Source organism: Cololabis saira, chromosome 7 (assembly GCF_033807715.1).
Source record: "Cololabis saira isolate AMF1-May2022 chromosome 7, fColSai1.1, whole genome shotgun sequence".
NCBI classification, from domain to species: domain Eukaryota; kingdom Metazoa; phylum Chordata; class Actinopteri; order Beloniformes; family Belonidae; genus Cololabis; species Cololabis saira.
The window spans coordinates 37,402,809-37,428,958 of NC_084593.1; the positions used below are offsets into that span (position 1 = coordinate 37,402,809).

The 26,150-nt window shown below is 42.1% G+C and overlaps 2 protein-coding genes across 3 annotated transcripts; both read left to right on the forward strand.

Annotated features, from left to right (window-relative positions):
- The first annotated feature begins 1,401 nt into the window (after positions 1-1,401).
- On the forward strand, positions 1,402-6,346 carry med7 (mediator complex subunit 7). Of its 2 annotated transcripts, none has more exons than XM_061726386.1 (2): positions 1,402-1,504; positions 4,801-6,346. In XM_061726386.1, exon 2 carries the CDS (start codon positions 4,810-4,812, stop codon positions 5,572-5,574), a length of 765 nt encoding a protein of 254 aa, XP_061582370.1. In that variant the 5' UTR covers positions 1,402-1,504; positions 4,801-4,809; the 3' UTR covers positions 5,575-6,346. The 2 variants fall into 2 exon arrangements, with proteins under 2 accessions (XP_061582370.1, XP_061582369.1); XM_061726385.1 differs by having other exon boundaries at positions 1,422-1,556.
- Positions 6,347-6,792: 446 nt separating this feature from the next.
- On the forward strand, positions 6,793-21,732 carry lonrf4 (LON peptidase N-terminal domain and ring finger 4). The gene is made up of 12 exons (XM_061725808.1): positions 6,793-7,631; positions 9,844-9,962; positions 10,840-10,962; positions 11,843-12,010; positions 12,146-12,263; positions 12,758-12,833; positions 12,986-13,100; positions 13,248-13,369; positions 13,484-13,642; positions 17,221-17,383; positions 17,465-17,614; positions 18,713-21,732. The coding sequence occupies exons 1-12, from the start codon at positions 7,331-7,333 to the stop codon at positions 18,860-18,862; spliced, it is 1,764 nt and encodes a 587-aa protein (XP_061581792.1). The 5' UTR covers positions 6,793-7,330; the 3' UTR covers positions 18,863-21,732.
- The last annotated feature ends 4,418 nt before the right edge of the window (positions 21,733-26,150 follow it).

Consider the following 26,150-nt stretch of genomic DNA (forward strand, 5'->3'; position numbering starts at 1 on the left):
ATCAAAAAACTGTTTCCTTCCTACTCAGCAACACCTGAGTTCATTCATCACCTTAGTTATATATCCTTTGACCTTCACAAAAATGGAGAGTGCCACCACTCCTCCAAGTGGTAGAAGGATAAACCAAAACAAAACATATCCAAACGTAAATCATTCAAACCCAACACAAATGGCTCTTACAAAATAGTTTCTCACCAAACCAGAAAGATTTAATGAAGGAAGCATCACAGGAATAGGAAAAGGGCTTTACAGTGAGAAAGACATTTTCTTGTGAAAAGTGTTACAAAATCAGTTCAAGTGGGAAAAAACAATTGTCTGCTGTGCAACCCCCGCCGCCACACACACACACACACACGCACGCGCGCGCACGCACACACACACACACACACACACACACACACACACACACACACACACACACACACACACACACACACACACACACACACACACACACACACACACACACACACACAACCACCCTTAAAGGAAGGTCACTGTGGTTTACGGTACTGTTAATTTATGCAAATGAATGCATACAATACCTGCAATCTTATTTCTTTAATCAATAATTGTGGCTGAACGCAATTAATTTCGACTTATTCTGCAGATTCTAAACTTACACTTTCTGTAAGTCTAGAAAAAGACCACAAATAACACAAATAATACGTGATAAGAAAAAATCGATTAAACCCCTCTCTTACAAATACAACAATTTGATGGAAAGATTCAGAAAGATTATTGTGTCTGAAAACAATACATAGAACTGTAATTTTTAAACAGATTTTTGTTTTGATTTAATTATTTGTAATTCTTAGTAGCTTAGGAAAAGGTTTAGAAAAAATGAAAACGGATCAGATAAGACGCCTACACGAAGTTCCGATGTAAAATCGTGAGTGAGGGGGGGTTGGTCTTTTTTTTTCTTCTAGATTTTGTATCTTGATAACAAAAGCTAGTTCAGCCATATCTGATCCCATTTACACACACACACACACACACACACACACACACACACACACACACACACACACACACACACACGTATGTCGTGTATGTTGTTGTCTTTTATATCGTGTATGTTGTATGTATAATTTTATGGTACTATGGACCTCTTCTCAAGATGTGTCTCTAATAAAGTGTGAATTGAATTGTGAATTGAATAAGGGTTGACATATAATTAAAAAGTATTCTTTGTATTCTCCTTAATGAACGGTGTTCTATTGGACATCAACGCCTTCCTGACACCAAGATACAACTAACAAACACGTGGCAGCTTTATAAACTCCCGTCTTTATTTACTACGGGGAGGGGGCGGGGCCATCCTTATCCAAACACGTTTCCGGACCGTGCAGCCAATCAGCGCTCTGCTTGTATCGCCGCGACGGTCCAATCAGCGCAAGGAACGCTGTCATGCGCAGAAGCTCCGAGACGTCAGAAACAGCGGCTCCTCATCCCAGATTTCAGAGGCTAATTAAATATAACTCACTGTCCGGCGGTCACTCAGGTACATTTTCCAGCTCAAGTCTCCATTCAGAAAGTGAAGTGTCGATACAAAGGTGTGTACAAACATCATGCTTCTTTTTGTGCCAGTATTTGGCATAATTCGCTTCGCCGATGTTACTGTTTAGCAGAGGTTAGCACGAGCATGGCTAGTTAGCTCCGTGCATGTTATTGACTAAAGTTCTCACGTATTTTCAATAAAACTAAGTTCAGTTAAATATTATTTTACATTGTATGTATATAGCGAGTGGTATTATGTAGTTGGGGAGTGGGTAAGACTTATTGATTGGTCAGTGGAGGAGATAGACGCCTTATACGCATGTTGTAGTAAATGAGTAAATAAACGTGTTAACTTGAAGGATTCTGACACACATGCCACCTGCAGTCCTGTCTGCACACCTTTGCTTTGCTCATATCATTGAGTGTAAGTTACTTTAGATTACTTAAAATGTATTAGTTCACATATGGGAAAAACAAGTGCAACACTTCATTAGGAAAAGGTAAAAACTACTATTTCTGTAGGTGCAAAGTTAAAGGCTATCGCTATTTTTGAGTGTTACAGCTGTAAGAGTGTGTAGATCTACAGCAAACGGTATCTCTTGAAACATGAAAGCTTAAGCTCCGTGTATTTGTTTTGTCATGTTGGGGAGACATCGGAATAAAGCATTTCTTTTCTTTTTTTTAGACATCCTTTGTACCAGTGCCATTGTATTAAACTGGACTCTTTAATTTAATATGCGGTCCAGCTGCATCTATCTATAGTTAGACATAGCATGCTGTTGTATTTTGTTATTCATTAGATGAATATGAGTGATCTGGTTAAATATTTAAGTTTATTCCCTATGGTATCCTGTTTCATGGTCAAATGATGTTGCTATTGAAATATATGCAAGCAAGTGCTTCTTACAGACACAAAACACATGTAATAATATTTTTGCAACACAGCACGGGGTAGAAAATGTGACCTCATAGCCCTTTGTATATTAGTATATAATGCTAGCCAATATTCAGAGTAATTTCTGCTGAACAGGATACCCCCCCCCCCACCTAAAAATCTAGTATTTTCTTCATTCTCCATCTGCCTGGCTATGCCTTTCCCCCGTATCTTCATTCCTTATTGTATATCCAAACTCCTCACTGAGCTGCAGGACTTTGTGTAGTTTGGATCAGGAGTTGGTCAGCTGTTTCTGGTAATGTCCAGCTGACCAGAATGTGTCCATCTCCTTGGCCAACTATCCCATCCCTGAATCAAGAGATGCCAAGACAGAGTATCGTCCCACTGATGCTAACAAGGGAGCCCCCTGTAAGAGCCAGTGGTTTTGACGGACTGACCCACTCCTGCGGTTGACAGCTTTTTTCTCAGCCTCTGGTAACTTCCCGGTAGCTGTTGCGTCATATGAAACTCTCCACCCACACAAGGACAGGCCCAGCTAATCAATCAGCAGTTAAACTGGCTAGAAACAAAACAGAGGCATACTAAAATGTTAACATTAATTCTGTGGGGTCAGTACACCATACATGGAATCAATAGTTGTATGTGTTTTGAAGTTAAAAAAAAAACACTATAAAGCACATCAGTCATTTTTTAATTATTTGAAAGAGAGTTGACATGATGACTTAATATCAAGCTGCAGCACCACAAACCGGCTTGAGTCTGGTTCTGCCAGAGGTTTCTTCCTGATTTAAAAGGGAGTTTTTTCTTTCCTGGTGCTTCCTCGCAAAGGACGATTGTATCAAACAAAAGTTTTGATGTAATCTGTTGGTTCCATAGCTAAGCAATAATAATTACTGTTATTTTATGGAATCATAATTTTTGACATAAAATGACATTTTAGGGCCACTCTAAGTTACACAGCCTGACAGGGCCTGAAAGACAACCAAAAGTCTCTGATTGGCTAAAATCTCTCCCACGATAATGTAATTTAACCAATAATTTGTGTTGATGTACTGTAAAGATTTACTACAGTACATGCATATTAATTTGTTAAAAAAAAAATCAGGGCTTCTTTATTTCACATAAATGTGCCGTAGTCGGCATACTTGTCCTGGTTTTCTCTTTGAACATAGTCACACTTGTGAATCAATGCTTATGATCAACAAATCAATCCTTATGATCAATCAGTGAATCAATGATCATGAAAAATAGTGATATAAGCCTCAGGGCTCTGCAATCCTTTTTTTTCTTTTCTCCATGTGGGGTTCAGCCATCAAAACTGCTGCATTGCTGCATTGCTGACCTGTCACTGCAGAGAAAGTTTTTGGCCCGGTCTGAATGTAGGCGTGTTCTTTGCTGGAGGGGAATCACAATATAACATTTAAACTTGGAATCCAATCACTTGAAGAATCTTTAATAAAACACCTTTTTATTCTTTTTTTACACAAATTTCATTTTTATCACAGAAGCAATGACTTTGGTTGGGACCCACAGACTGTGGACTCGCATTTAAAGAATCAAGCCAACAACGTGTGTGCGCGCGTACACTCTGCTGCTGCTGCTGCAGCGCACTGGCTACATCTCACACTCAGCCTCTTGAGTGAGATATATTATGTTACCAAAAATAGAATTTGTGGTGTCGGAGCTCATCACTACTACGGTTTTTAATAATTTAGTCCTGAAGTTAAATACTCAGATCTACCTAATCTACAGCTGAAGGCTCACTATCATTGCAACCACTAAGTACCCCACATTGAGATTAAATGTATACATTTGAGAGAACAATTATGTTTCTTACAAATTGTGGTTGTCCTCCCAAAAATCAGCAGATGGAAACATCCCCAGTAGTCTGATGAAAGTCTAGTAACTTGATTAACACAATGAAGAGACATTAGATATGTGATCTTTTTTCTTTGTTTGTTTTTCTTTCCCACAGCAATAACAGCGACAAAAGGGGCTGATTGTTGGATGGACTTATCTGACAAGCTCTTTTTATTTCTAATTTGCTCTACAAAGTTAAATGAATGTGTTACACTTACAGACTCCATAAGAAAAACTGAAAAACCCCACCCCCTCAGACAAAATAACAATTTCCTCTCACACAACTGTAGGTGGATTGTTACATTAGTTGCCTGTAAGAGGTGGCTTTTGCATTAGTAACAGTAGTGGTTACTTTACATAATATGAAAAGACCTAGAATACATTTTAGACACCAATAAAGCATGTATGTAGGTTCTTTGTTCAGTGAAGCGGCTTGATCGTAACAGCAATAAAAGCTTATTTACACATTACTCCATTAGAGCGTTTTCAGCACTCTTTGATTGTGACCTGTCTTCCTAATGGATACTTGTGCTTGTGTTGCTCAGGTCTGCATCATGACTGAGTCACAGCAGGTCAGCGCCCTGCCTCCACCGCCTATGCAGTACATCAAAGAGTACACGGATGAAAATATCCGCAAAGGTCTGGCCCCGAAGCCGCCCGCACCAATCAGAGACAGTTACATGATGTTTGGCAACCAGTTCCAGTGTGACGACCTCATCATCCGTCCTCTGGAGAGCCAGGGCATCGAGAGACTCCATCCTGTACAGTTTGACCACAAACGAGAACTGAAGAAACTAAACATGTCCATTCTTGTGAACTTTCTGGACCTGCTGGACATCCTCATCAAGAGTCCCGGCAGTATAAAGCGTGAAGAAAAGCTGGAGGACATAAAGCTTTTGTTTGTTCACATGCATCATCTGATAAACGAGTACCGGCCACATCAAGCCAGGGAGACGCTGAGGGTGATGATGGAGGTGCAGAAGAGACAGAGGCTGGAAACGGCAGAGCGGTTCCAGAAACACCTGGAGAGGGTGGTGGAGATGATCCAGGGGTGTCTCGCCTCCTTACCCGACGACCTCCCTCAGATGGAGGATCCAGATGTTTGTGACGGGAGAGAAAAGAGCGCGTCTGCTGGACCTAGTGTCAGTTGTTCCTCCGGGCAAGCCTTGAGGCTGAAAACAGAACCCATGGATGTGGAGGAAGCAGGCGCCAGCTGCATGGCTGCAAGTCATCAGGACAAGAATAATTCTGGCTCAAAGAGGGACAAAATATGGGACAAGGATGCTGCCATGTGCAGTATTACTGATGAAATAGCTTAGTTCTTTAGTTTTTGTAATTTTTTTTGTACTAAAATGGTGATTTTTGTATGCTGTACTACATATTGTTAAACTTGCAGTGTTTTCTGAGGGCTAAGATCCTTATAGCACTGGACAGTGTTTTATGTAAATATTTGAATATGGCTAATCAAAGAATTGAAATACTTTATTTTGCCCGTCTCCACAGAACCCAATAAAGACATTTCCAATTGCAATAGGAATTCAGTGCTATGCAAGTTTTCATTTATCTCTTTGAATGTCTCATGTTAAATTCCATGTGAACTTTACTTTATGTATTTATTTACCATTTAATCACCACCTCCACCTCCAGCTGACTGTATAGTCTAATAAGACGTAAGAAAGATCAGACAGTGTCTCAATTTCGATAACACGTGTCTTGTTTTATAGGTTAATCATTGCATTTCCATTTCTTTAGGATCTTAGTGATTCCAGGAAACCATGTTCGAAGCTTCTTTAAATGTGCATGCTCTCAGATTCGTGGGTGGAGAATGTGAATAATAAGGTGCACTGTCTTCTTTGATAATAGTCACTTAGACGCGAAGCATAGTGCCGCAAGTTCCTTATTGCTTTAGTTCAAAAAGATTGATTTATTGAGGTTATGCAAGCAACACTTATTGCAATGTTTTTTTGTCGAATAAACACATTCCATCGTTGTTACAAAAAGAAAAACCGGTGGCCCTTTAAGGCGTTTAAATGAATAGTAGATACTGTAGATGTAATATAGATCTTGTATTTAAAATGAACCAGAGCAATGAAGGGATTTCTGCAAGTTTTTGCCTGGAGTGGATTATTTTTTCTTCAATATGTGAACGTTTTGTTTTTTTATTTTAAGTTTTTTTAGATTTAAGTAAGATTTCGGATTGAAAACAACTTGATTTATGTCGCGTTGTTCCGCCACGCCCCCTACATGTTGTTTGGGATTCCCTGCAATCACGAGATAATTCATAAATGCTGCAGCCTATAAACACTCATCTAGCCACATACACAACACTACAAATGACTCCCGCGTGTCTTTGCATTATATCGTATACGTATATACGCATTCTGTACAAATAACTAAAGAGCGAAAGACTTGAGACGCAGGGATCGTGTTATGAAACTCGGGATCCTTGAGTTTCACAACAGGGCGGAAAGCTACTCCTCTCAGCCAATCAGAGGCCGCGCTGCCGCGTCACGTGGCTTTTATTTATGTAATGTAAAGGTTTTACACAGTAACCTAGCTTCGTGGCTCGGGATGTGTCGTTTACAGGCGTGGAAGGAGGTCACGGGCAACGAAATACCGAGAAAAAGAGACATAAATGTCTAGTTTAATTAGTCGGGTTGATGTTAGTGGTTCTGGAGTTTGGAGCGTCGATGAAAGCCGGGTCTACTTAACCTCTCTGAAAAGGGAAGATGCTGCTCGTCCCAAAGCAAAGACTGGGTAAAGGCTCGAAACGAAAATGGCAATGAATTACTTTTTATTCGAAAAGTAAATTTGTGAGGTGAGTTTAATAAGAGGGCTTAAATTATTAAATAATTCCAGCGCAAGCTGTGCAGAGCTGGTTTCGAGCAGATGTGGGTCACATTTTTCCCGGAGCCTACATTGATCCGCCATGTAACCGAATGGTCCGTGCAATAATAATAAAAATAATAATAATAATACTAATAACAACAACCGGAAACCTCTTCTTTAGATTGCCTCTAACGAACAATACAAAAACAATAAGCTTTTTTAATTCCCGTGGTGCATAACTGTGGCATGATGGAGCTGCTGGCGTGCCCGCACTGCCGGCTGCTCATGGCCGAGCCGGTCACCGTGTCCTGCGGACACTCGTTCTGCCGCCGCTGCCTGGCCGGCTTCCTCCCGGCCCGGTGCCCGCTCTGCAAGGACAGGCTGAAGCACAAGGACGCCAAGACCATGAAGAACAACGTGCTGCTCATCGGCCTCGTGGAAAAGTGCTGCCCCGACGAGACGAGGGCGACGTGCCAAATCCGGGAGAAGCTGAGAGCCGGGGAGTTCTCGGACGCTTTACGCGCGGCCGACGAGGCGCTGCGCTCCGGTGAGAGACGCACTCCTGCTGCACACGCATGTAGACCAGTCTGCTGGGAAACACCGCAGCCTGGCAGACAGGGCACACAATCTCTGTCTGATAATTATTCAATCAAAAAAAAGATTGCTTCAATCAAAAAATATATTTTCAATAAAAAAATTGTCACTTCAATAAAAAAGAATGTTTCAATCAAAGAAAAAAAGTGTTTGAATGCAAACAAATATTTGACACAAAAAAAAACGCATTTGAACAGTTTTTCTTTGATTGGAAATGTTTTCTTTGATAGAAGTGATTATTTTTTTTTAGTTTGAAGCAACTTTTTTGATTGAAGTAGTGTTTTTTTGTGTTTGGGCCATATTATGGGTAGGGTATTTGTGTCTTTATCATTTAATCAAAAAAGAAGTTGCTTCAAAAAGAAACAAATATGTTCAATAAAAGAAAATCACTTCAATAAAAACGACTTTTTCAATCAAAGAAAAAAAGTTTTTGAATGCAAAAATATATTTGAGACCCAAAAAATTGCATTTGAACACTTTTTTGGGGGGGATTTAAAATATTTTTTTCGATTTGAAGTGATTTATTTTTTTTGATTGAAGTGAAAAAAGTTTTGAAGTCTTTTTTTTTTTTTATTGAATCATTTTGACACAAACATCCCGCAGTGGGTGGATGCTTCCCCATTGGGTGCTGCTTTAGTTTTGAAGATATAACAGGTTAATTATGACACAGTGACGTCACGCAGCCCCCCCACTTTGTTGATGTCCAGGTGAAGCGGTGGAGTGAGCATCGTTTTCTTGAGGACAAAGTTGGACATTCCTGCTTTGGAGCTACTGAGCCACGCCATTATATGATGAAACAGTAGCAATATCAGCTAAAATTAAACACATTACTCTCAACTGAAACAGGTGAACTTGCACAGAGTCTCAAAACTGAAAAAAAAAACACCCAAAGCAGGAACGTCACACTTTGTCCTCACAAAAACGACGCTCACTTCACCGCTTCACCTGGACAGAGTTAAAGGTGTGATTGTGTCCATCAACTGAACATACAGCACATCTAGATCAGTAAACAGCATCATGCGTTTTTCTTGGTGAAAACTAAGATTTAAACTGATGGTTTGTTCTTGTCAAGAACTCTGCAACTGAAGAGTGCTGGGTCTGGTTTAATAGTTTCCCATCTGTCCTAGTCAGTCATACACAGTATATAAACAAACACCTAAAGGAGCTATGACAGCTGATCACGCTTACTGGGCTCAGGCTGAGGCGGTTCTGTGTTGGAGCTTACACTTTATTCTTTTTTGCTGTCAAAAACATGGATAACAAAGGAGCAGACAAAAAACATTTTACATTTATAGCCCCGCACACTATTTCTTTCTCCCCCACTCGACCTAATTTCTCTGCATACAGCTGAGAGAAAATAAAAAAAAGACAACTTCTGTCCTAGATGTTGTTTAAGTCAGTAGGAGTCCCAGGGATTGTAGGAGTGTTTGTGCCGAATCCAGTGAGTCAGCCTACCGTTAAATTACCTTCATGTTTGTCATTACTGCCAATCCAATTAAATACTGCTACCTCCCTTGCTCCAGCCTTGGCTCTTATGCAAGGATCTTCTGGCTAATGTGTGCTCTGCAAGTCTCCTTTCTGTCTTTGCAAGGTTTGAGATCGGGCCTGTTCTTTTTATTTATATTTTTTTGTTGTTCTTTTTTCATAATGGGGACATGTTCCTAGCACAGAGTGTGTGTTTGTTAAGGACAGCTCCACATAAGCATGACTTGTGTAACAGGTTTAGGTAACAGTGGCTCTTTGAGCCTAGAATGCACATGGGCACATTAGCGTAACATGTGCGGTAGAAGTTTGTTACATGATGGCCGTAAAGTTCAAAGCATGTTTCTAAATGAATTACAGAACCGCAGGCTGCATTGAGTATAAGAACTTAAATTGATGGATCGCATGGCATAGTTATGCACTACTTTTTCCTGCTCTGAGCATAGGTAGTTTCCCCTCTGCTGTTTACACACCTACCCTATTTTTTTTTTTGTGTGTGTGAGTGTCCAGGTTTGTGCAAATATTATCGATCACACAGGCTGTTTCATGCATGTTGTCACATGTTTGTATGACTATGAGAAAGGGAGTGCAGCTAGAGCTCACCTCAAGTTATGCACTGCTCCTGGGGGGTTTTTCATGTCAACTTAATGATGTCTTCCTCGTGGTGTTGGGTGGATCGTCAGTCCCGAGCGACCAGAGTTTGAAGCTGTACAGAGCTGAGGCTAACTTGGGCCTGCTGTGTTTCTCTGATGCCCTGACGGACCTCGACTACCTCTGCTGCCTTCACCCCAGCTGGACAGAGGTGAGAGAAGACCCAGGTCTGGCACAAATTCGGGGCAGAGCTTTTACACGCTGACCTGACCACAGTTATTTTTAGTTGACTAAAATACACAGCAGCAAGATAAAGAGAAATTTCCAAATTGTTGAGCTGTCTAACTCTCCTGTGGCTTAATGGCCTCGATGGTTTACCTCACTGTGCTAAACTTCAAATGTTAAAGACTTTTACATCAAGGATGTACACGTGAAGCAGTGGACACTTTTCAGTCGTGAGAAAAATAAAAAATGGAGCTTTATAAGTACAAAAAGGGGCTCTCAAAGACATTAATACAACTTCCACCTGATGATCAAACCGTTAATCCTGATGGTTAAACTGACATGTTGCACGTTAACTGATATTTCCCAATCATGACGACCCTCGTTGTCTATTTTTGTCCACAATGGTGTGCAAGAATTTGCTAAATGTAACTCCATCAGCTGGTGTTGTAGTTTGCACGTAAAGACCAGAAAAAGTACACACTGACTCTTTTCATATTCTGCGCCTGCAAACCAAGTCGCCCCGTTTAGAGCGATCTAGGCTTTTATTGATGTTTTTTTTCCATTCCCAATGTTATAAAAAAAACAAGTACTTATGTAATATTATTGCCTAATTGTTCTGTGCAGGCAAGTGGCCCTCGTAATAGAGAAAAGAAAATAGCTTACCTTGTTTTATTTTATGTCCAAAGCTGTGTTCTGTCACTTTATACAGTAGCAAATGTGGCTCATCTGTGTGGAGGGTCCAAGCTGCAGCATGAATGACGTCTTGATCAGGCTGTGTAATATATGTTTTCATTCCCTGAATTAAGTTGCAGTGTTGCAGTCTGTGTGCACAGGCAGGCTAATTATACTGTTTTGTTTGGCAGGGCTTCTTTCGAAAAGGGAATGTGCTGCTGGAAATGGGCCAGCAGAAAGAAGCGCTCGTCCAATTCCACCATTGCCTGAAGCTTCATGCTGATTTCGTACCTGCAAAGAGTCAGATCAAGAAGGTTTGTTCATCTGTCGGTACACTCGTAACACGGTGGTGTAATGTAACAAGACTTACATATCTGAGAGCTCATATTACATACATGAAACACTTTCTCTGTCTGATGAAGTTAGAAGGGCGAAGCAGCGCTGCACAGATCATCCACAGACAGCAGCGCACACTTGATGCTTTACTCTCATTCATCGCATGTTTAGAAGCCAAACTTGCATGATTGTCTGCTCATATTAAAGTATGTTTCCACCATTTTTTTTTATTTTTTTTTACTTCTTTGTAATTCTTCTTTGCTTTCACATTTTTATGAAACTTTATATGTAGCTTATGTGGGGCTTTGTTAGTTTCTAAAGTCCCATGACTATTGATGTCTTGATCTATTAGTAGTAATTGCCTGCACGATAACAGACAGAATTGTCAACCCGTTACTCGGGAGTGGACGGATTTAGAGCCTGGACCCAGGCAAAGTAATTGTGGTAGTTTTATTAGTTAACACATGATGTTCATGTAGAATTTATATTGACACTGTAACACTTTATTTGCTTTTTTGAAGTGTTGTCCTTTCTAAAGTAAAGTCATCTTTATTTGTCAGTATACATCTTTTATACAAACACACATGGGAGATATCTGCTTTTAACCCATCAGTAGTTAGACTAGGAGCATTTTTCCAGCTCCTAGAAATTAGGGTTCAGGGCCTTGCTCAGGGGACCAAGGTTGCCCAAAGTTTCATCCTGGTTGCCATCCCGGGCCTGAACCCGGGTCCAGACCCAAGCCCACCTCTGTAACCAATAGGCTACAACTTGATTTGAATATCACAGATGAAAACAAACGTGTTCAGCACAATACATTTTGTTCACGGAGCTGTTTTGTGACGCCGCCGTGAACGGCAGATCCTGCAGGTGGAGGGAATAGCCGTGCCGGAAGATGCGCCCTGCATCTCCCAGGTGGTGTCCGAGTACTTGAAGGAGCAGTTTCCCATCACCAGCCTCAGCGGCTCCCAGGGTCCGCTGCCCGCCGAGGGCAAGCATCCGCACGGAGAGAGGAGAGACGGCCACCAGGTAACGTTGCAAGAGAGTGTCGCATGAGTCTGTGAGGATGGGTGACTTGTAGAACAGCTTTGAGTGGTCCACAAAGACTAGTCAGTTTATTATTAACTGAAAGAAAATGTTTCCTTGGTTCTTTTTGGCTTGAAGATAAGGCAAGACACAGGGACTGAGTGCTGCCTCAGCCTCTGCCAAGCTGTTTCCTTCCTCCCAGCTGTTGAGGAAGATGAGGAGATGATGATGAGGAAGGATGATGGACATGGGAGGGGTAGGCTTGTGCACAAACATACACATTTATTGTCATTTTACTGCATTTTTCAGCATTCTCGTCCTTGTGTGCACTGCAAAAACTCAAAATCTTACCAGGAATATTTGTCTTATTTTTAGTTAAAATGTCTAATTTTTATTAAAATAAAATCTCATTACACTTAAAACTCAAGAAGAGAGAGGACGCTTATTATGAATCCTCAAACCACTGGAAAAAACAACAATTTTCACCTGTTTCAAGTAAATTTTCACTTGAAATAAGTAGAAAAATCTGCCAGTGGGACAAGATTATCTTCTCATTTCAAGCAAAAAAATCTTGTTCCACTGACAGATTTTTCTACTTATTTTAAGTGAAAATCTACTTGAAACAGGTGAAAATTGTTGTTTTTCCAGTGGTTTGAGGATTCATAATAAGCGTCCTCTCTCTTCTTAAGCACAGCATCTCTGTGAGTTCATAAAGTGACCGCTTGTAACTCCATTTTATATCAATTTTAGGGGAAAGTAAAGTGCACAGAGAGAAGATGCTGAGTGTTCTCACTGTGTCGGACTTGGAGTGCCCCCTGTGCATCAGGTCAGTGTTCCAGACCGCTCGCTCGAATCCTGCACCCTCCTCCTCTCAAGGGTCTCGTATCCGGGAGTTATTCTTGTTCTCCTCTCTCTAGTGGAAGTCTAGGGCTGGGCTGGGCTGTAACTCAAGCTCAGCTCTTTCTCTGTCCTCTGCAGGTTGTTCTTTGAACCTGTCACGACCCCCTGTGGTCACACTTTCTGCAAGAACTGCATTGAGAGGAGTCTGGACCACAACCTCCGCTGTCCCCTCTGCAAACAGCCACTACAAGAGGTAACCGCCTGCAGACGCCTGCAGTGTTTTTACATCCCGAGCAGCTCCACCTGGAGGGCTGCTTATTTGCTATTTGTTACTTCCTCCGTCCCAATATAACTGAAATTATTCCAAATGTTTTATTGGTTGTTTTTTCTCTCTTTGCAGTACTTAAAACACAGGAAGTACAACACCACAATTCTGCTTCAGGACATCTTGACCCAGCTTTTTCCCTCCCAGTTGGCTGAGAGGAAACAGGTCCACGAAGCAGAGATAGCTGAACTGTCCAAGTAGGAAAACCACCCATCTATTCCCACACTGCATGATTTTAGAAGCCTTTTTTTCTATTGTCAGAATTCACGTGGTGTTTTTCTTGATCTAATCCCCTATTCTGTCTCTCCTAGCCTCAGCAAGGACGTCCCGATATTCGTCTGCACGGTGGCCTACCCCGGGGTGCCCTGCCCCCTGCACATCTTCGAGCCTCGATACCGGCTGATGATGCGTCGCTGCATGGAGACGGGCACCAAGAAGTTTGGCATGTGCAGTTACGAGCACGGCAAAGGGTACAACCGGGGGCTCTTCACGTTTCTATTCATCACATTTGCAGTCATGTCCTGATAAATGAGCAGAGGCACGGCTTCTTGCATGCAGGTGGATCTTAGGCAAGGCAAGGCAAATTTATTTATATAGCACAATTCAACACAAGGTAATTCAAAGTGCTTTACATTGACATTAAAATCGGCAAGACATAATTAGACCGTAAATAACAAATAAGATTGAAAAAATTAAGAATAAGATGATAAGAAAAGAAGTAAAATAATAAAAAGCACAAGTTGTTAAAAATAAGGGCAGTAGAGTCCAGCAGGTAAGTTTAATTTAGGAGTACTCTTCAGTAAACAGTAATGTTTTTAGGCCTGATTTGAAGGAGCTGACAGTTGGAGCAGACCTCAGGTCTACAGGAAGTTTGTTCCACCGGTGAGGAGCAGAATAACTGAACGCTGCCTCACCTTGCTTGGTTCTGGTTCTTGGGAACCACAACAAACCAGATCCAGATGAATCTCAGGGGTCTGGGAGCTTCATAGGAACTAACAGATCAACCATGTGTTTTGGTCCAAGACCATTCAGGTCTTTGTAGACCAGCAGTAAGATTTTAAACTCTATCCTTTGACTCACTGGAAGCCAGTGTAGTGATTTCATGACCGGTGTAATACCGATGTAAAAATCTTAGTTTCCTCTTTGATTCACATCTTTAACCCGTTGTGGTCATGGACCCATGCAAGCGTTTATTTGAACTGGGCTGGGTGGAGAGGCCATGTTTGATATTTTCCCCTCTGTGAAGCTCGCAGCAGGCTCAGCGGAGGCTGATGGGGTCGTCAGCAGTGCAGCGACAGCAGACGGAGCAGTGGGCAAAGCTTAATCAGTCATATTTGACCCTGAGGGGGTGGAAAATAGCAGCCGGTCAGCATTCTGCTTTCAGATCTGCTCTGCATTTTGCTGCTTCACTTAATGTTTTCTTACAAGTTACATAGTGCTGCCGTGTGGTGACTTCCCATTATTCAAGCAGCATTATAGATATACAGTCTAAATTAAAATATTGTAACATTTGTTATGTAATATTTCATGCATAAAATATCTTTTAAAGGGGACGTATGAAGAAAACACTTTCACTGTGCTTGAGACCATTTATTTGGACATTTGAAGTCACTCTGTCAATTTGTTTTGGAAAGTTACAGAAAAGACTCGTTTTACGTGGACAAGTTTAGACTTGCACACTTCTGTTAGCACCGTGGAAGAGTTATCCAGCCTCCCCATCCATATGTCCACCCAGCAGTCCCGTCACGCTGCGTTTGCCTCAGCGGCGGTTTGCACAAATATACCGTTGTATGAAAAAGTGTTTGCCCCCTTCCTGATTTCTTATTTTTTTTGCATGTTTGTCACACTTAAATGTTTCAGATCATCAACAAATTTAAATATGAGACAAAGATAACACAAGTAAACACAAAATGCAGTTTTTAAATGAAGTTTTTTGTTTTTATTATTAAGGGGGAAAACCTACATAGCCCTGTGTAAAAAAGTGATTGCCCTCCCCTTTTATAACATAAATTAACTGTGGTTTATTATCACATCTCTGAAAAGCTGATTTCAATTTCTCCAGCCACACCCAGGCCTGATTACTGCCACACCTGTTCTCGATCAAGAAATCACTTAAATAGGAGCTGCCTGACAAAGTGAAGTAGACCAAAAGATCCTCAAAAGCTAGACATCATGCTGCCATCCAAAGACATTCAGGAACAGATGAGAAACAAAGTAATTGAGATCTATCAGTCTGGAAAAGGTTACAAAGCCATTTCTAAAGCTTTGGGACTCCAGTGAACCACAGTGAGAGCCATTATCCACAAATGGAGAAAACATGGAACAGTGGTGAACCTTCCCAGGAGTTCTGCCGACCAAAATTACCCCAAGAGCAGCGACGGCTCATCCAAGAGTCAGAAAAGACCCCAGAACAACATCCAAAGACCTGCAGGCCTCAATTAAGGTCGGTGTTCATGACTCCACCATAAGAAAGAGACTGGCAAAATGGCTGCACGGCAGATTTCCAAGACCAAAACCCCTGCTGAGTAAAAAGAACATAAAGGCTCGTCTCAGTTTTTGCTAGATGATCCCCAAGACTTTTGGGGAAAAACTCTGACTGACGAGAAGTTTTGAAGTTTTTGGAAGGTGCATGTCCCATTACATCTGGCATAAAAGTGACACGACATTTCAGAAAAGGAACATCATAGCAACAGTAAGACATGGTGGTGGTGGTGTGATGGTCTGGGGCTGTTTTGCTGCTTCAGGACCTGGAAGGCTTGCTGTGGTAAATAGAAATAGAAAGCCTTTATTATCAATGTACATGTACAGTGGAATTAGGCAGCAGCTCCGTCAAAGTGCACACATGCAAAGACTATGTAAGCAAGGAAGCATAAATGTATATATATGTACACACACTATAAACAAGAGTGAATGGGAGGATAAAAATGAACATGGATGGGTGGGGGGATATTGCAATAATATATAAATGGAACCATGAATTCTGCTGTCTACCAAAAAATCCTGGAGGAGAATGTCGGGCCATCTGTTCGTGACCACAAGCTGAAGCCACTTGGGTTCTGCAACAGGACAATGATCCAGAACACACCAGCAAGTCCACCTCTGAATGGCTTAAGAAAAACTAAATGAAGACTTTGGAGTGGCCTAGTCAAAGTCCCGACCTGAATCCCATTGAGATGCTGTGGCATGACCTGAAAAAGGTGGTTCATGCTCGAAAAGCCTCCAATGTGGCTGAATTACAACAATTCCTCAAAGATGAGTGGGACAGAATTCCTCCACATCTGGAAAAGACTCATTGCTAGTTATCGCTAACGCTTGATTGCAATTGTTGTTGCTAAGGGCCCAACCAGTTATTAGGTTTAGTGAGTAATCACTTTTTCACACACGGCCATGAAGGTTTGGATTTTTCTTCCCCCATAATAATAAAAACCTCCATATAAAAACTGCATTTTGTGTTTCACTTTATTTATTTATTATGGATCCCCATTAGTCCTCACTGCCGTGAAGACTATTCTTCCTGGGGTCCAACATTGCACACATAAAACAATAAAATCCAATCCTTACAATTAAAACATAACTAAATCTAAACAAAAATGATCTGAGATGTAATGGAATTCAACCCTTAAATGGTTGAAACCAACCAGAACCAAACGACAAAAAATATTCCATTTTACACACTCAGAATTTCAGAATAAACCAAGAATTTCAGAATAAACCAACTAAAACTGACTTCCTTGCTAAGTACTGCTTTTCTTAATTTATTTTTTTTACTTGTGTTATCTTTGTCTAATATTTAAATTTGTTTGATCTGAAACATTTAAGTGTGACAAACATGCAAAAAAATAAGAAATCAGGAAGGGGGCACTTTTTCACACAACTGTATTGTTTCATACTTCCAAACTAAGAACCCTTTGAAAGAGCACAAGATACTACATGTTTGAATAGATTATGTGATCAGGATAAATATAAAATATAACTCACTGGTCATGCTGACTACTAAATCACAGTTACATGAGATATATTCCTTTTAAAAGATGTGTTTCTCCTCTAGGTTTGCAGACTACGGCTGCATGCTGGAGATCCTGGGCCTGGAGGTGCTGAATGATGGCCGGTCCTATGTGGACACGGTGGGCGGCAGCAGGTTCAGGGTCCTGAAGAGAGGACAGAGGGACGGCTACCACACCGCTGACGTGGAGTACCTGGAGGACATCAAGGTGAGGAACTCTGCCAACGACATCACTGGAACCCCGTCCCTGCTCAGAGTCCTTCACGTCTCTCTGTCCTCTCCCTCTCAGGTGGACGGCAGCGAGCTGGAGCTCCTGCAGCATCTGCACGACAGCGTGTTCCAGCAGGCTCAGGACTGGTACCAGCGGCTGGGCACCCGCATCCGCGACCAGATCGTCAGGCAGCACGGCAGCATGCCGGACAAGGAGGAAAACATTCAGGTCAGGCCTCAGCGTACCCAGCAGCCGCGCTGCACGTCTCTCTCTGAGATTCACAACTTGTTGATTGTAGGCCTGTGTTGAAAAAATCCATTCTCATATTAATTCCTTAAAATCAATTCGTGGGTCTAAAGATAGTTTTTTTTTCTCTCCATCATTACATTACAACTTTTGGTATTTTTTTGGTTTATACCCAAAAAACTGGAATGTTTTGTTGGACACAAGAATAACTACTGCCATGTTTTTGCCTTTAAATATGTTTAAAGGGATGAAAACATTAAAGTTTTCAGTTATAATTGCATGAATTGTTTATATTTCATTACTTTATATACTGTCTTGGGGTTACATTTGCATAAAAGGCTAAAAGTCAAATTCTCAAAAATGTAAAACTGAAATAGACCGAAAATGGAAAAAATTTAAACGGAAGGAATGTGGGGAAAAAATAAAACTCATTTCATCCGGCCTCTGTTTGCTGCTCTGGATCTGTTTGGTTATTCTGCCCCAAACGATGTTTCTGAAAGCAGTTCTATCAGCATTCTGGCAGGTGATTGGTCCTTACAGCATCATTAGCTGCAATACTTGCTGTTGATTCTCAATATAATACTAGTATTAATATGTTTCATAACTACACAGTCATATGATTCATGCAACAGCTCAAAAAACAGTTTTAATAACACTAACCCAAATCAATATCGGAATCAAATCGGATCGAATCTGAATCTTAAGAATGGGAATTGAATCGATTCTTGACATTTGAATGAATCCCTAGCACTAAGGGTTAGCACTGATTGGTTGTTGTTCACAGAGGAGGTTATGTCCTCTTGTATCCGTGACAACGTTGGGTTATTTTTACATGGAAGAGGACAGATTAAAGCAGTCCAGCTGCACGGTGTCAACAGTGAAAACAGACATTCATAGGGATGAGAACTCTGCCAGCTGGTGCAAGCGGGTGGACGTGGTTGAATCGAATCCATTATTAAAGACAAACATGTGTCAGTGTCACAGAAACGAGTTTACAGCTAAATACAGGAGTTATACAGCTGCTTTATTCTGTTGATCAATTTAGTATGTTTCTGTTCTGACCTCATTTACTTCCTCTAGGCCTCGTCCAACGGGCCGGCCTGGTGCTGGTGGCTGCTGTCTGTCCTGCAGCTGGACCCGGCCTATCAGACCACGGTCCTGTCGCTGAGCTCCCTGAAGGACCGGCTGGGACACCTGCGTCTGGTCCTCGAGTACTTCTCCCAGAGCTAGACGCCCGAGCACAGGCCCGTCGGGCCGCCGGGCCGTCGGGCCGCCGGGCCGCACAGCTAGCCAGCAAGCAATTAACGCACACAGAAATAAAACACAATGAAACCAGTGAATCTACGCACAACACGGAGCTCGACATCGGGAATTTTCTGAGTCACGGAGGGACTTGATTCTTAAGTCGCTCCTGAATAAGAAAAAGACTAGTAATTTTACTGCATAACACGATGCAGAGTTGTTATTTTATTTTTTTTTTGCCGTTAGAGTTTGCATATGCTACGTTCCTGACGTCGGAGTGCTTTTCCGACTACACAATCTACCAGTTGCTGCAGTGAGAACCGCAGGGTTGACCAAAGATGCTTTTTATTTCAGGTCAACAAAAATTGACTGGTTATTTGTGGACAAACTAAATCGCTCGCTTTGAAATCACATTGTTGGAAGTGGATGCTGGATGCCACGGTTTTTGTTGTTTTTTTTTTTTTTTCCTCTAGTCACTATAATAAGCATGAAGAATGTGAAAGGAGCTTGTACAGGGCGGTTTGCTGCGCTGCGTGTGTGTTGCCTGATGAGTTAGACTTCACATAGTTATGTTTGGCGTGGGAACAGTTCTAAACACAGCACACGATCTGTCAGGATTTGTTTGTTTTTGTTTGTGTTTGTTTGTAGGACCTTAGGTGATCATGCTGGATGTTCTTGATAAGAGTTTACTACAGGTTCTCTTTGTTTTTGTTTTTCATTTTGATCGTTTGGCCTTGGTTGTGGCTCAATTTGTGCGATTGAATAATATAATATATATCTATATATAAATAGAACCCTATTTAGTTTTAAAGATGGCAATAATAATAACTGACCTGTCACCAGCAGCAGCTGGAGTGTTTCATGAATGAAAGCTGCTGTCAGTCCCGTGGCAGCAGCTGCTCTTACTGTGAGAAGGTGGGGTAGGTGAGTGGGGGGTGGGAGCGGTGCGGTTTTACTGGAAGAACCTGTGATTCTGCATCATCAGATGCCCCAACTGGGAATATAGCAATGTGTGCATGTGTCGGATGTAAATAAGTCAATTTAGTCAGCTGCCATTTTCACATGCTGTGTGTTTTTGTTGTTTTTAGTCGGATACAACATTTTTTTCTCCAGCACTGATAACAGCTACTGTATTGTCGGCTCCCTCGAGGCACAAGAAATGGTGTGATCATCTCTTACGCAGGGGCGGCTGTACGATGATTTGACTACGATGCTTTAGTCGCGGTCTGACCTGGACGGAGCCCCGCGCCGCGGGGCGTCCTCGTAGGCCTCGACACCTACCTCTGCCCCGACACGCTCTGTCTCCGGGCCGGCCCGGCCCGCACCGCGCCCCTCCGGGGCTGCTGCACCGGGCCCGGCTCAGAAGGAGACCTGGAAGTCTTATTGTTTCTAAACCACTTGGATGACGTGTGTCTGTGTGTGTGTGTGTGTGTGTGTGTGTGTGCAGGCGTGTGTGTGTGTGTGTGTGTGCGTGTGGTTTGTTTTCTATTAACATAGTGCTACATTCCATGGAATGTCGAAGCTGTTAAGTCAATAACGGACAACTACGGGCTTAACTGGGTGATTTTTATGTTTATTTTCTTCACTATGACGAATGTGCCATAGATATTTGTAAGTTAAACGCTTTCTAAGAACGCTGGCAGAGGTGTCACTGTGTTTATATTTGTCTGCATGGCGGACTCATGGAAGACGGGCCTTGGTTCTCAATGCCTTTAGTACGACGGGCAGTGAAATAACCCTTTTAATTCATATCACTTAAAAACAGTCTGACTTTCTAATATATGTAGTTTGTTTGATATAGAAGAACAACCCTGCTTGTATAGCTCTGTAGATACAGCTCCGAATAAAAAGGGGATTCATCATGATACTCAAAATATCCTTGTGAATGATGAACTAATTAGCAGGCTGATGGACGCTGGGGCAGCGGTGGTGACTTGATTAACAGGCTCCTCTCTGAACTCTGTGCTGGGAATACTTCACCTGATTAAAGCTAACTCAAATCAAAAAGGGACTTTAGATTTCTCAGAGAATTTCTGAATGACCATCATAAGCATCCGGGGGTAGAAACGTGACGACCAAAAGTCAGATCTAACATACAAGACATTTTCTTTGATCACTTAAACGTGCCAGCCTTTGGTGATTGATGTTGATCGCAGCCATCAGTCTCACTTTACGGTACTCTGGTTAATAGAGAGTGTAATTCCTGCACGGCAAAGTCATTTGCTTCACAATAATTGTCCATATTTGAAAAATCACTCCATGTATTTTTGATTTTGCTATTTCTCATCTTTATAATTAATTCGTCTGCAATGATTTAACAGCTTCTGCTGCTAATGCATCCAAGAGCAGTGGAGATTTTCAGCTCGTTTCCAGCGCAGCTGTCGGCCCCCTTTCAGTCCGTGCCAGATGTTTCGTAAACTTCAGCTTGTTTGATTCTTAGAAAATGTCCTGCGACAACAATTTGCAGTTGATCCACGTTGTGTCCCCCAACAGGAGAACAAAAGCATATTAAGTGACCCACGCCTGGCAGCGGGCCCCCTGCAGGAACAGCTCGCACAGATAGGTGGTGGAAAGCACCGCGTGGTGTGTTCCTGCTGGGGAATATCTGTCCACGGTGGTATGATGGTCAGTGGGCTGTGTGGACTGAAGACACGCCAGTAATTCTCCGCACAGTTTTCAAATACCTCCTCTGTTAGTCACGAGTCCAACTGAACCCTCTGAAAGTGTAGCAGTGTCTGTCTGATTAATTTGCATTCATTCCTCCACCTCAAAGCCAAGAGCAGTAAATTGTCAGATTGTTGTTTACGTGCTTGAGCCCTGGATGACTTTTTGAAGCGTTATTATAAATAAAGATTTTCAAAGCAAATTTGGCTTCACATGTATTTAATGTGGTGGGTTGTGTGGGCATAAATGGGACGCCATTGTCCCCTGTTTTGTTTTGTATTTTTTTGTTCTGGGTGAAAGGATTTCAGAGTTGCAGAACAGATGCAGGTGCACAGGAAGGTTTATCTGCAAGCACACACATCTCAGACTGCAAAACAACTCCCAGACAACCAAAGCTGGTGGAAAACGCTTGAGATTAAATCCATTACATTGAAAGATCCTCATGTTCGTTTGTCTGGTGCACTATAAGAAAACCAGTAGAATCAAATGTTAATACAAGCTTTTATTATATCATGCACAATGTTTTCCAGCTGGAGGTACACTTTTCTCAAACCACATAGGTAGGAGAGAAATGCACACTGTGGTCATCAATCCAGTCATATTTATACTGTGTTTTGTACATTATAGGAGCAGAACTTTACCTGTTGAACCTTATCTGCAGTGAAAGAAACTTAAACATGTCACACTTTTAGCCATATATTTTCTCTTGTCTATCTCTAATACAACATGCCAACCCAGCAAAGATCTACGACAACCAAAACCCAGAGAAAAACAGGAGGGGAACCATCCATCTTAAACATCCGTTCATCTTCACCGTCCTCACCTAAGAAGAACTCAGCTAATCAGTCTGGTCATGAAAACAGGAGGTGGTTCTGCACTGAGAGCAACCATCAGTGTACAATCTTATAGAAAAAAACAATTAAAAATTTCATAAAATCCTAACAATCTGATCAAATCCACGTTTTCGCACAACCAAAAGAAGACAGAACTACAAACACGTGCTATGAATAAACTGTCCACCAGGGGGCAGTGTGAAGCCACGTTTAAGTCGCGTCATCAATTGCTGGATGTGGAGGATAAAAAAGTAGCAACCTCTTTATGAAGACAGGAGAAATGAGTGTTTTTGGTAGGTTGGCACAAAGATATAATTAAATGTTACCTGTGACTGGCAGGAGAATATCAATAAATGAATAAAATAAACCAAAAAGACGGTCTGGGGGAGGAAAGAGCATTCATGTGTCTGCCTTCATAAAGAACAGTGTAACAAAAGTGAGGTAAATTCCTGCCAGCATCCTGTGCATAAGAAGCAGTCAGATAAAACGAGGTTTCTGTGGCTTCAGTGGGGTTCTGTAATGCAGCTCAGCCTCTACATCAAAGCCATTACATTTGAAGAATGCCACAGATTTTCTGCACTAAATGGATCCATCGTGCGCGCTCCCGCTCGCTCCCCGCGCGCGCGTGCATGAGTGAGTGAGGATGACAGGCGTTTTGTGGGAGTTATTATCGCAAAGGGGGGACCGGCTGTGGCTTTGCACGCGTGTGGGAGCGTGTTGGAGTCTGTGTGCTTCTTTCTGCGTGGCTGCTGTCACGAGGATGCACAGATACGGACAGTCTTCCACATGATTTATGCCGCGTTCCATTTGTCCTCGGAAGTGGGGATTTCCCAGTTCCCAGTTGGTTTTTTCAACTGGAACGCCCCTCGAAGTTCACATTCCAAGATGGCTGCCCCGGTTGTAAACAGTAGAAGAGAGCTCTGTAAAAATTCGTAGCACTTCTTTCTAGTTTTGGTCACACTAAATCAGTCATATACAAGTATTGTTCAGCATATATATGCTGCTATAGTGTACTTCACATTTTTCATGTGGTATATGCGAACTACAAACTTGTTTTCTGACTTTGTAACTGGAACGCTGATAACTCGGCTGTGACGTCATTCCCAGTTCCGAGTTCCGAGGTAAATGGAACGCAGCATTAAGCCTGATTTATGGTTCCGCGTTAAATCGACGTAGGGTACGCGGCGACGCACACCGTACCTTACGCCGTATGCTCTGCGTCGGTGTAACGCGGAACCATAAATCCGCCTTTAGTTTGTGCAGAATCCGGGTTGTAACTGCAGTTAAGATGACTGGTTCCGTCCTGAAAAAGCACACACGTGCACGTACTGTACAGTACGTGAATCTAATAATTACCCTGCATAATTATGGAACTACTCACGAGGGCTTCCACTAAAATAGACCCGCCTGCTCTCTGCAGTATTACACATCAGCAGCATCAGGAGGATGGATGCAGCCCCGTCGCCATGGAAACACAACCCAGCCTATAAGAGAGAGAGAGAGAGAGAGAGAGAGGGAGTAGGATTATCAATTATGAAATAGAGAAACTTTATCTTTGAAGTGAAAAGCATTTTGTGTACGTTACAGTGCATGAAAGATGACTCATAAATCTAGCAGATACCAGTGTGCAGAAGCAGAGTGAGGGGGAGACGGAGATAGTCGCTCAAGTTGCCAAACCTATGCTTGTGTGTGTTTGTGGTGCTCAATGCGCCTTTTTTTTTTTTTTTGAAGAGATTAGAGTTTTTCAGGGTGTGTGTCAGCATGTGTGTGGGCGTGAAGCTGATAAACCTTCCTTGTTTCTGTCATTGTATCATCCTCTTGAGTTTCACCGCGATGATAAACCCATGAGTGCGCTTCTTGTCTGCCTATGAGGGACAAAGTAAACATGTTGGCCACCTGCCGCTGGTGGCACCACGGGATATGTCATAAATACTTTAATCTAAACCAAACAAAAGAGCTCCCAGAAATGACAGAAAGACACAGAGAGAGAGTCCCAGAAAAGGAGCTTTGTTTTACAGGATTAAGCAACAAAACTGTTTCAATTTCCTCTGAAAGCTTTTTTTTCTCTTCTCCTCCTTAGAAAAGACACATGAAGATTTCAGCCCCTGAACGTGTGAGTTTGAGTGTATTACAGGGGGTCGTGGGTGAGGGGTGGCTGTTCTCTATGATCTAATGAGTCCTTATAGGAGGAAAACAAATCCAAATCAGAGGAAGCATGCCAGGATCCCCTGCTGGGCGCTGAAGGACAGGAGAAACAGGAAGCACTGGGGTGCTGCAGGAGACATGAGGCCATTTAACAGGCTGTGACTGGTAGACAAACCCCCTGCAGGGATACACACCTTTCTGCATCGTCTTCACAGATGAATGAAGCCGTCTGAAGTGCACGGTGATTTACGTGTGTAAAAGCACGAAAAAGACACATTCACACTTGATTACAGAAGTTCATTCTGGCAGCAACATGAATGTGTGAAGTGTGGCAAGATTTTTTAACTCCAATGTAAGTTTGAGTGTTTTCACACCCAAGACCTCAAAGGTTGCACGAGATTTGTTTTCCCCCGACACACCAGTACAGTTATGATTAAGTATGGTATGGCCTCTCACGAGTCCGAGATGTAAAATCCCAGGACAGAAAAGCTCAGGTCTTGGATTTTGGTAAATAAAAACTCAGACAAACTGCAGTACAGGGCATTTGTGGCGGCTGTTTTTGTCTGTTATACAATAATCCTTCCCTTTATTGAGCGTGAGCTCCCTCGAGCGTTCAGTCCAGTCGAAGTCTGAACTTTTACAGCAACATTGCATCAACTTGATTCTTTTCTTCTTCTTAAAAAGCCAATCCGGTTACAATAACACATTTCAGCCGAACTTTAGCTGGTGGCCTGAAGGTCTCACACTTGAGTCCCCAGTATTTTGGTACCAAATACTGTAGTGTATTATGATCAAAGATCTAGACTTTGGTTCCAGAGATCCTGTGGGTAGTTTAGATGTTGCTTTCCAAATCTGCGCTCTGCTGCTGTTCCTGTTGGAGAGACGAGCATCTCTCCTGACAAACCTGGCATTGGTGTCCTACCTGTTTAGTCTTTCTATAATTGTAACATAAAATGTAACATCTGACATGTTGACTGTTGGAACTATTAATAAGTTATCATGCTTGCTATTAACAGGACGTATGATGATTTGCTTACGCCTGTGACGCACTGATAAAACAATGCTGTGTTTAAGTATTATAAGTGCTGCACAAGAAGTTTCCGGATATCAGCATAAAGCAGATATCTGCAGAGAAGAGGAAACTTCTTGTTGCTAAACAAATGAGAACAAGCCTGACTCAATACCTGAATCCGCTGACTGCGACCACTCCTTTTTCCCCTCCCTTTAAGGGCGCAGTCAGCTCTGTAAACTAGGGCACACCAAGAGTGAATAAAAGCAAGGAAGCAGCAGAGACGAATTAGAGTATGTTGGAGATCTTACAAATCTCGACTGCTCTCCTTGCAAGTAAATTCTAACCGTTTTGTGTCTTTCTTTGTCTCCAGAGAGTTTGATGTTACAAATGTTACGTGCCTGAACCTAACATTGACTAAGGCCTGTACAGTGTCATATGTATCGCTTTCTCAGCAGTGTATGGTCTGACATTGACATGAATTTACAGGGACATCAAGATTGAAGACTGTTTTCAGTGTTTTCCGGCGTTGAATGATCATTCTCAGTGTAGAATAGTATGGAAATGGCCTCCTAACTCCTCCAAGATTGATTTGCAGAAACATTTGCTGCTCTACGTTCATTGC

Bases quoted from the DNA above. Each gene is read 5' to 3' on its own strand.
- med7 (XM_061726386.1), top strand. From the start codon at position 4,810: ATGACTGAGTCACAGCAGGTCAGCGCCCTGCCTCCACCGCCTATGCAG.
- lonrf4 (XM_061725808.1), top strand. From the start codon at position 7,331: ATGATGGAGCTGCTGGCGTGCCCGCACTGCCGGCTGCTCATGGCCGAG. The intron at 13,101-13,247 runs GTAACCGCCTGC...CTCTCTTTGCAG, and splicing joins GCAAACAGCCACTACAAGAG to TACTTAAAACACAGGAAGTA. The intron at 13,643-17,220 runs GTACAACCGGGG...TTTCTCCTCTAG, and splicing joins AGTTACGAGCACGGCAAAGG to GTTTGCAGACTACGGCTGCA.